The 9,936-nt window shown below is 41.9% G+C and overlaps 3 protein-coding genes across 4 annotated transcripts; 2 read left to right on the top strand and 1 right to left on the bottom strand.

The window, feature by feature from the left end:
* Positions 1-3: 3 nt before the first annotated feature.
* hddc2 (HD domain containing 2) lies at positions 4-2,392 on the bottom strand. The gene is made up of 6 exons (XM_069158420.1): positions 2,312-2,392; positions 1,650-1,771; positions 1,148-1,250; positions 990-1,058; positions 730-868; positions 4-600 (listed from the first exon to the last, which is right to left on the bottom strand). Exons 1-6 carry the CDS (start codon positions 2,384-2,386, stop codon positions 446-448), a joined length of 663 nt encoding a protein of 220 aa, XP_069014521.1. The 5' UTR covers positions 2,387-2,392; the 3' UTR covers positions 4-445.
* A 333-nt stretch (positions 2,393-2,725) lies between these two features.
* Positions 2,726-5,691, top strand: cenpw (centromere protein W). Of its 2 annotated transcripts, XR_011178740.1 has the most exons (4): positions 2,726-2,870; positions 2,979-3,092; positions 4,104-4,181; positions 5,551-5,691. XR_011178740.1 is itself a non-coding variant. In XM_069158724.1 (3 exons), exons 1-3 carry the CDS (start codon positions 2,784-2,786, stop codon positions 4,128-4,130), a joined length of 228 nt encoding a protein of 75 aa, XP_069014825.1. In that variant the 5' UTR covers positions 2,726-2,783; the 3' UTR covers positions 4,131-4,378. The 2 variants fall into 2 exon arrangements, 1 of the variants encoding a protein (XP_069014825.1); XM_069158724.1 differs by lacking the exon at positions 5,551-5,691 and having other exon boundaries at positions 4,104-4,378.
* Positions 5,692-7,771: 2,080 nt separating this feature from the next.
* LOC138203708 (R-spondin-3-like) lies at positions 7,772-9,808 on the top strand. Its single transcript, XM_069158723.1, has 5 exons — positions 7,772-8,144; positions 8,468-8,647; positions 8,873-9,013; positions 9,136-9,282; positions 9,416-9,808. Exons 1-5 carry the CDS (start codon positions 8,036-8,038, stop codon positions 9,604-9,606), a joined length of 768 nt encoding a protein of 255 aa, XP_069014824.1. The 5' UTR covers positions 7,772-8,035; the 3' UTR covers positions 9,607-9,808.
* Positions 9,809-9,936: the final 128 nt, after the last annotated feature.

Below are 9,936 nucleotides of genomic sequence, written 5' to 3'. Positions count from 1 at the left end.
CAGCACGGTCAAACAGAAGTTTATTGAAATGCAAATTATTGAGTATACTGCTGTTACATGTTTAGAAAGAAATTATACTATGTCGGCTGCGTGGGAAAACGCATTAATGCTATTTTAAAAGTTGAATAATTCTGAAGTGGTGCTGCAACATTAATAAAAAAAAATGTATGGATAGTGGTATAAAGTACTATCTGTAAAATAGTATATGCATAAAATAAATAAAATATCACAGATTCTCTCTACATGAATATTAAACAGTGACAAAGTATTCAATCAGCACAGTCATGAATTTTCCTCCATATTGTTTTCTACAGATCTTCTCACTGAAAAATGTAAAAAAATAATACCTGTTGGTGCTTCCTTGTACAATGTACAGTGTGTTTCAGGCTTGCACCTCTGTCCGCCCACTCTTCAGCTTTTTTTTTTTGCACGTGTGTTGTTGCCGTCAGGAAGTGTGTGAAGTCGTGTGTTCAGATGCTGCTGCGGCAGCAGTTTGTGCTTTTCCAGGCTCCTTTGTGCCATCGGTGTTTGTCATGCGACATCCTCTCTCTTCATTCAAGGAGCCGAGCAGCTGAAGCACATCTGGGTGTTGGAAACGACCTAATGACACGTAAAAACAAAAAGAATGGTGCACCTCAAAATATATACAGTCGACAAAAAGGTTTTATTGACTTAAAGCGAGACGGTTACAATGATATTAGGACTGAGATGGACAGATTAGAGACGTACCGGCAGTGGAGTCAAAGAACTCCTGCAGTCTTCCAGGAGCTCCTTCCAGCTCTTCATACTCGTGAGCCTGCAGGATCATCTCCAGGAGGTCAAACTGTTTGACCAGCCTGGCCTCTGGGCTGCTCTGGGTTTCATATTCCTGCAGATGAGACAAGATGTGTGTTTCACCAAATACATTTAAGTATCCATAAATAATCATAACAAACGTGACCAGGAAGCATTAGCTCTACAAAAACACCAAAGGTGCCGAAGTTCCATACTTCCCACAGGGTGTAAATCTCCTGTTTGAGTCCCTCCGGCAGAAGACTTGTCAGATGACTCATTGCTTCCTGAGAAAAAGAGGTGATCATTCATTGACTTGATTAATGTTACCGATGCAGCTTCCAGTTCGATCCAGTGCGACTGTTGTGTCACTTGCCTCTTCTCTCCTGTGTTTCTCTGCTTTGGTGACGTTGTCTGATGGAGCGATATCTCCCACAATGCACTCTGCCATGTCGTGGACAAGAGACAGCTTTATGCACCTGAAGACAGACAGATGCGAAGACAGTCGATGAGGTAGTGTAGACAGTACGGAAAGATGTAATAATCATTAAGTAGAGAATGCCAGTGATACCTGATTCTTCATTTTCTGGTGAACTAGTCCTTTATTTTCCTGAAAAGCTTCTTCCTGCTTGTATGTTTCTCAGATCATTTACCAACTCTATTCAGATCATGTTTAAATTAGGGATTGCAGACATAAAATATGTCTGTTCTCCAACACCTTTGGCGGGTTGCCTGGGCTGACACAGATATACAGTATGAAGATAGTATACAAGTATACAAACATACCTTGTTCAGATGTTCAAAGTTTTCTTTCAACTTAAGGTTTATAATCTGATATACTGTGATGTAGCCGCTCTGCTGTGTGTCTATGACCCCACCTGTCTTTGTCCACCGTGGGGTCAGTGATGGTCAGAGACATCATGGCCATGCGGTACATGTGGTCCGATACACTCTCAGGTCTCTTCACATTCCTGTACACCCAGCCGGTCCGTGGCACCCTCTGCAGGTGACATCAACCTCAACTCATCAAAAATATACAGTACGTCTCACGATTTTTCGTTTTCAGTTTGAATTTTTCTCTTTTGTTTTAAAGAGCTGTCATGAATAGTGGACGCAATCTGAAAGCTCTTTGTCAGCTTTGTGCTGTGCAACTTAAATTAAGTGAATAAAGATTAAATAAAGTAATCCTTTATAACAGCTTTAAACCAAATATTACCCACACACACACACATTTGAAAGCAGTATTATGGGCTCTGGGAACTTGTTATGGGTGCTGTTGTCAATCATATACATACAGTATCTGAATATACCACACATGCCTGTGTTTTTAATTTATACTGAATTATAAATGTGTAATTATTCAAAAATAACTTAGCTCCTGTTTTCAAACTGCACTAACAAGGTGCTGGTTTCCCTTTTCTTGCTCCTCAGCTGTAAATGGAGTTGACTTGTTCTTCACTTTGGTTCAGATATTCATGAGCCTCGGTACGTTTGGACGAAAACCAAGTTACCACAAACTGAATTTGAGGTCAAGTCTTACTTTGAGTTGTCCAATAAGTTTCATAAACTGCAGCATATTGCTCATGCCGGCTGTTTTCTCCATGGTGGCTGCCATTATAATCCGCCGACCCGGATCCAGAAATGGGAGGTTTCTTCATGTAGTAGCCCAAAGCAACCTCTGGGTGGCACTAACAACATGAGCCGACGTGACGAAGGGTGTTCTCCACTTTACCGTTAAGGCTGGTCAAATTATCATTGATCTGTTTGTGGTTTCAATATGTGTCCAAAAAAAAAATTATTTTACCTTTATATTATTTAATTCTCCCTTCTTGGCTTGCACACGCATAGAAAATAACCACCGAACTGTAGATGGCACTAATGCAAGCGGCGACGCTGTAAGAGTCAAAGAATCCCACGAAGAAGAAATTGCACCGGAAGTAAGGGAAGCGGGAGATTCGAAAACAAACATTTAGTCGGGCTGAACTTTGGGTTCACACTCAACGCCGGCCAAAATGCTGAACAAGGCTCCCAAACTAAAAAGCACAATCAGAGCGAAAGCGAAGATCAACATAAACGTGAGCTCGGATTCAGAGGCGATGGTAAGTCAGACGTTTCGTCCGTTCTTGCTTTTATTTGCGGCTAACAAGCAGCTCAGCCGTCGCAGCTGCCGGTTAAATAACGAGATCAAATGCTTCCTGTGGTTTCAGATTGAACTGCTGACTCTCCTTTTCCTGAACAACCTGGTCGAAGAGGCTAAAACTAAAGCTTTTGAGGAGAAATGTGCCACGATCAGAGCTCAACATGTCAGAGCGGTCTCCAAGGTCAGTTTGTAAAGCCTCGTTTTAAACTCGGTGCTTCGCGTTTCTCTCCATTTTAACACCATTTAACTTTGGAAATCCCGACATCGTTGTCTGCAATTATATCACATGCTGCTCGAGAGAACCGTAAATTAATGATAGATAGACTACAAGGTGTGTTTTACTTTTATTTCATATCACAGGTTGGATTAACCCCCCCCCCCTCTTCCCCTCCCCCAAGCTGCAACAGTGGTTTATTAAACCCTGATTAATCACTGGATCAAACATGTGTCCACCACCTTTTCTTGGATTTAAAATGCTTCTTTGTACGACAGTCCAAAACCTCCAGAGATCCAGTTTAAATTTCAATGAGGACTGAGAAATTTTAGAAAAAAAAATGTGTCACTTTAAAGATGAGGAGTGTTGAAATTTGGGCATTTTGCTTCAAAAAAAAACAAAACTTTACCGATGTTTATACTTCGATAAAGTATACCCCGAGGCACACAAAAGGTTTTCTGTTTATGTTAACCGGGGAAACGGTCGGTACAGCAGATTTTCTCATGGTCACAGATGATTTCGTTACGTCGAACTCAAACAATACCAGCTGCAGGTTTTTGAACACTGTAGTTTTAAAATGTTTTGTTGTTTGAAATGTTTAATGCTTTGTTTTCTGGGAATGGCACATACAGTTCCATCACCACGTTTTCTGAATCCTTGTTGGAGTCTAAATGAAAGCTTGTCGATCAAAAAAGTGAATAATTAAGCCTATAAAAATCAATGGAATCAGTAAAACAAAAACAAAAAAAAGCATGTTGACCTCTGGAGGTGCTAAATAAACATGATCAGCTTTTTTTTCCTAATTAAATAAAAGTCATAAACATGTTATTTGACTTTTATTTATACTATTTAATCAAATGAATGTAGATAATATGCATGTGTTCAGATTCAATCAAATGTAAACTTAACAATTACAGGAATCAAATAGTTTGTAAAGAAAACAGGTTTGCAAATATATGTTTCTTTCTTTCTTTATAGAAAGTGCTCAAAAAGGCAAGAGGATGAAGATAGTGAAGATCATCATCATTTTTATGGACATTATTATGAAAGACATTGGTAATATTTTTGTTTTTTTACCTTTTGCTTTTTTCTGAAATCCATGTTTTTGTGTTTTTATTGTATTCATTATGCAAGCAAACACTGTATTTATTTCCTGTCACACGAGTTGTATGATCTTTATTAAATACTTTATTAAATTTAACACCTTTCAGTCCCACAACTTAAAATGATTACAGCTTTTCCATATTAACAGATTCATGACTGCCGCAGCAATCAGGTCCACCGTCACATTATACGGACTCCTGAAAGTAAGAAAAAGTCTTTGGAGCCTGCAGTGAATACAACCTTTTAAAAACTACATACAAACGAGCAAATGTGGAAACGTGCTAACGATACTCAAAAGATGTAATATAAATATGATTAGGGCTGGCGATGCAGCTCTAAAATAGTATGAAGGGTATTTTCAGGGTGTTTCTGCAATGATGGTGTTCATGACAAAATACGTAAAACTATTTGTTTTATTGTTGCTATGTGTCTGTAACTTATGTCACATTATTCACATTACCAGATGATATTTGAAAAATGACACCGATATAAGTGTGAGCAATACGATATGCCACACTCCTACCGATAATAACAAACAGATTTTTTTTTTTTTTTTTTTTTTTTTTTTAATGAAAAGCCAGACTTGAGTTTTAGGATGTTTCGGAGTACATTTATAGTTTCAGCTCCCGTCTGCGTCGCTCTCTATCGTCCGTCATGGTCAGTGATTTAAGCTGCACGGCCTCTTCAAATTCCTCACGCCACTCGGATCACCTTTGTTCTGAGGCGATATCCTGCTCATCGCAGGGCTCTTCTCGGAGACATTTGCTTTCTCATGTCGTAAAGTTGCTCTATCGTCCGGGAGAGTGTTTGCTAAATTATGATGGAAAATGTTACGTCTGCACCTTAGTGGTGATCCAAAAGCAGTTTTTGGTTTGTATCACCGCTGACTCGCTTTTTATTGACTTTCTTAAACACCAATCTGAGACTTATTTGAGTCGTGACCACAGAGGAAGTGCTTGAATACAAAAGTGCAAAAAGTTCAGCTCGAGCGTTTGTGTCGGAATGAAGATGGCTTCATGTAGAAATGATGTGTCCATGTGTTTTATATTGGTCCCCTCCTCTGCTTGGCATTGTTCATCGTCCTGATTTCTTTTTGACAGTTGGGACATTTCTCAGCCTCCAGTGGTTATTTTCTTTAGGAATGTGATCTGGCACCCCAGCGAGCGGCGCTTTCTCATATTTCCCCGAGTCAGGAGGGTGTTAGTGGGTTAGTGGACCCGTTCCAATCTGACCTTTTGAACCCTCCACAGCTCTCTTGGGAGTCTTTCTCTCTTTCTGTCCTCTGGGTAAATCTGTTTTTTTTTTTCTCTGTTTTTTTTAGATTCAATAACATGCCTGCATCTGTTTTCAAAACTATCTCAACTTCGTTCCCTGTCGAGTCGCCAGCTGCTTGGTAATCAATTAGCACTCTTCTAGAGATGTGTGCTTGACAGGCATGATCTATACTATTTATTGCACGCAGATTGATTGATGATACCACTCTACAGCAGCACATCCTGGGGCTCCTCTCTATTGTCCTCCTGTAAAGATGTTTTGAGAAGCACACATCCTCCCTAGTCCAAATAAAGTAGCCTCTCCTGCTCTATGTGTGCACTCGTGTCAGTACCTGCTGAAAATGGAAGCCAGCCAGTTGAAGCCCTTTTCCTGCTCCCATGTCTAGCTGTGTCTCTTATCTTTTTACAGATAAAGCAGCTCAACTGCAGCGCTACTGCTGAATTATCTTTCCCAGACAAGCCAAGAAGTTTTGCGTGTCTTAATAAGGACCACATGGTTTCACACGTTTCGAGTGTGCTGCTGTTTGGGTTCATGACTCCGCAGCTCGTCGCATCGTATCAGTGGACAAGAAATAAGCACATGCCGTATCGCCGAAGGCTGATGCTATACGAATTGACGGGCTCTGAAAGTTTGTGGATCAAAGAACAAAAACATGAATTAAAGAGGGAAAGCAGTTCCCAGAAAAGCTTGCCGCATGAGTTGGAACACTGTCGGCTTGAGATCTGTTTTGGAGAAGTGGAAGAACAACCACAGAGTTCCCAAAACAGTTTGATAAAACACACCAGGGTGCCAAACAACAAATCCTCTGGAGGACAGAGACTTTCATCATCCTCCAGCATGTTTGTGGGAATCGCAGATCCTTTCTGACACCTCCAGTTCTTTAGTTATGTTTTCTCATTGGGAGGTTGTCAAATCATCCTGTCGTTTTGGTTTTCATTTTGTCAACCCGTCTTAATAGAAAACACACAGCGCACGATCACGGCTTAAGTCGAGCAGAAAGTGAAAAGTGTGGGCACGTGGGAGTTGCAGTCTCTCTGCGGTGGATGTTTTATTTATAAAAAAAAATGTATCTTACCCATAATTGTGAAGTTGGTGTTGATGTTGTGATGAAATGCTTAAAAAATATATAGTCATGCAATTTTATTTTAAATGGAACCAAATGAGGAGCGATTTTGTTTTCAAGCTCACACGCTCCCTCTGCACCATGAGATCTGCAAGTGATTTTTAAAATGGGACAATATAGAATAACAGAGAGGTTTGTGTAGGTGATGAGCTGCTGTCACCTCTGAACAGGCTCAATGAACAACCTGCTGTGTACCACATTGTTTGCATGCCAGTGCTTTGGCACACTGTGAATTTTGGGGGACGACACAAAATTCAATCCATCAAACTTCCAAACAAATCAAAGGTAATTCAGAGTGCTTTACAAATGATTGACAAAATGAATTACAGACTTTAAAAAAGAAAAAAAGCCGTTTGAAAAACTAGTTTACAAAATAATGAACCTAACAGATGAAGTTCTTGACAGTTTTATAATTTAATGATGATTGATTAAATGGCTTATTTGCCAAATTATTCATGCACTCTTTGTTGAGAATTCAGCACTATAGCGGAGCTGCCGAATTTGGGGCCACGTTTGGCCTCGCGTATTCTTTGTTTGGCTCACCGCTGTACTTGACAAGCTCGCAAAAACAATTCAACTACCTCCTTAAATGAAAAAAAAAACCAAAACAATCACATCTACTCCATAGCCCTCTTGGAAAAATCCAAAATGTCTCCGAATGAAAGTCTGTTTTCAGTGTATGCGTGCTAAAGGTTTTATTTTTCACTCATCACACTTGATTTGCTTCCAGTTTTGATGTCACAAAATCCTGCTCATACCTACATGCCTTTAAAAATCTGAAACTTTCTCTCAATGAACGTGAAAACGGCAGTCGTGTCAAATTCTGAACAGCAAGGGTCCAACATTCAAGTGAACATATAGTGAGCAAAACACAGTTTTGAGGGGAGTGAAAGTTTAATGTGGGAGACAAACATCTAAGGGTGGTATGACTAATAAATATAGAGTATGTGACAGATGAGGATGAATGTTTCCAATAAGCTAATTTATCATTTGGACAGTCTGGTGTTATTACTCACATCCTGAGTGCTGGTTCAGAGCTGCAGACACTGCTGATGTGGGAGTGGAGAGAGGAGGAGGAGGAGGGTGGAGAGAGGAGGAAGAGGAGGAGGAGGTTGGGAAACAGAGACGACAGCAGTCGTCCCAAACTTTACATTAGATCTGGTCTGCGTCTGTCATGTGATGGCTTCTCCTCTGTTTGCATTCATCATGTCAGTCTGCCACCTTGATGGATCTGACGGGATGTAAACGGTATTTGACTGCCGGAGAAAACTCTTCTGGTGTGTTGCCCAGGCTGGAGTCTCCACACGGGTCCGTTTGAATGAATCCTGTAGAGAACTAAACCAACTCTTTTGAAATGCATGTCATGGGATTTGGGATGTGAAGCGTGGAGTGTTTGCTGACTGGATGAATGTCGTACCGGAGGCGAAGGAAAATGCAGATACCGTCGCTGATTTGCATCCTGCACTTCATGAATCTCACAAAAGGCCAACACGGCACAGATATTCCGCGATGCCGACGTAAGTATTCAGACCCGTCATCTCCACATCTTCAGTACTACTGTTAGCTACAGCGCCTGTGAAATGTGCTCTATCTTTGAAGATAACAAACGGTAGACAGACACTATAAGTTTGATCTTTCTGGAACAATATGGTCGTAGATTTCCATTTGATTTACTAGCTATCAGACATGTCAAAGCTCGGCCATGTTCTCACACAACCTAGTTGCCTGTAAGATGCACAAACGGTAAAAGTAAAAAAAGTTATTTTGTATTCAGACTCAAATCAGCCATGCATCCCGCACATAAGTTTCATGTCCTTATTTGTTCTCTATCCCACGGCAGGGAGCAGCGTCTGCCAGGCAGGATGTGCAACATGCTCGGCACTGAATGGCTGCCTGTCCTGCAAGCCCCGCCTCTTCTTTCACCTGGAGCTGGATGGGATGCGGCAGCGGGGGACCTGTCTGTCCTCCTGTCCCCGAGGGCACTACGGCATGCGCTCGCCATACGTCAGCACCTGCACCAGTAGGTACCAGCGAACACATGCAGGAGTGGCGGAAGGACGTTTTAGAATAAGAAAGCTTGCGTGAGACGAAACTCGATTTAAATGGGTCTTATTTAACAGAACTGAAGGTCTGAAATAATCTTGTCTGTGGTAAAACTGATGAAAGTTGATGCCGCAGAACGCAACGTCGTTCGGTGTCCTGACACCGCGGCCGCTGTGCACTGACCACGGTTCATTCCCCGCAGAGTGCACGGCGGACTGCGCTTCCTGCTTCAGCGAGACCTTCTGCACGCGTTGCCATCCGGGCCACTTCCTGTTCCGAGGCAGATGTGAAAACAGCTGCCCGAAGGGGCTGACGGCGAACGCGGCACTGAGAGAGTGCACGGGTAACGCAGTGCCACTGTGCCGACATGTATTCCTGCAGCCAGCATGCATCACTGAAAGGGGTTTCTGTACGACGTCAGAGAGTGACACCACGGTGTAATGCGTGTCCCCCTGTGTCCTACAGAGTGTCCCACGGGCTGCGAGCTGTGTGTGAGGAGGAACATGTGCGTCAGATGCGAAGCAGATATGTACTTTCTCCACGGCCAGTGCCACCTCACCTGCTCGAGCGGGTTTGAGCCCGACATACAGCTGATGCAGTGCATCCCCCCGAGTGAGAATTTTTAAGCATCCCAACAACATCCGTGCAAAATTTCAGCATACACGTCTTTTTTTAAAATATTCTTACAGTTTTATACCTTTCCACCAAATGAGTGTCTTTCTAATTTGTCCACCCTCTCCCGTAGCTCACTGTGAGGTGGGAGATTGGTCTGGTTGGGGTCCGTGTGCTCGCAAACGGGGCGTGCGAGTCTCCAGGAGGGGAAAGGAGACGCGCACACGACAAGTCCTGCGCTCCCCGAGTGTCTACGGCGACCCCTGCCCGCACGTGTCAGAGACCAGGAAGTGTGTCATCAAAAAGAGGCCGAGTAGGTTGTAATGAGTACATTGCCCTGTAATTTAAAAACTTTGAAGAACTAGTTTGAATTGTAAAAAGTTATCCAGCTGATGTAAAGTACATTTTCCAATACAATCCACCAGTAATGATGAGTCAGCATCTTTGCTGCATCATTTGGCCTTATGTGGACGCGCTTGTATGTTTTATGTTGTGATTTCCAAACCTGTTTTTGGTTCAATTTATATCTTCCTGCAACTTTTGGAGGATTGTTACACACTGTTTTTTTTTTTTGTCAATAACATGTATAAAAAAAACAAAGTCTTTTGTTCTTTGGTCATTTAAAAAAAAAAAAAAAATGCAACAGAGAGCATT

The sequence above is a fragment of the Embiotoca jacksoni genome, unplaced genomic scaffold, assembly GCF_022577435.1.
Source record: "Embiotoca jacksoni isolate LCO1_2020_lvr unplaced genomic scaffold, fEmbJac1.0.p SCAF_23, whole genome shotgun sequence".
NCBI classification, from domain to species: Eukaryota; Metazoa; Chordata; class Actinopteri; family Embiotocidae; genus Embiotoca; species Embiotoca jacksoni.
This window is presented reverse-complemented; position numbering and strand designations above follow the sequence as displayed.

Coding starts and splice junctions, on each gene's coding strand:
- cenpw (XM_069158724.1), top strand. CDS start 2,784: ATGCTGAACAAGGCTCCCAAACTAAAAAGCACAATCAGAGCGAAAGCG. Junction 2,871..2,978: donor GCTCGGATTCAGAGGCGATG/GTAAGTCAGACG, acceptor CTGTGGTTTCAG/ATTGAACTGCTGACTCTCCT. Junction 3,093..4,103: donor ATGTCAGAGCGGTCTCCAAG/GTCAGTTTGTAA, acceptor CTTTCTTTATAG/AAAGTGCTCAAAAAGGCAAG.
- LOC138203708 (XM_069158723.1), top strand. CDS start 8,036: ATGTCGTACCGGAGGCGAAGGAAAATGCAGATACCGTCGCTGATTTGC. Junction 8,145..8,467: donor AGATATTCCGCGATGCCGAC/GTAAGTATTCAG, acceptor ATCCCACGGCAG/GGAGCAGCGTCTGCCAGGCA. Junction 9,283..9,415: donor GATGCAGTGCATCCCCCCGA/GTGAGAATTTTT, acceptor CCTCTCCCGTAG/CTCACTGTGAGGTGGGAGAT.
- hddc2 (XM_069158420.1), bottom strand. CDS start 2,386: ATGGCAGCCACCATGGAGAAAACAGCCGGCATGAGCAATATGCTGCAG. Junction 1,251..1,649: donor CCCACGGTGGACAAAGACAG/GTGGGGTCATAG, acceptor GTCTGTCTTCAG/GTGCATAAAGCTGTCTCTTG. Junction 869..989: donor AGATTTACACCCTGTGGGAA/GTATGGAACTTC, acceptor TCTCATCTGCAG/GAATATGAAACCCAGAGCAG.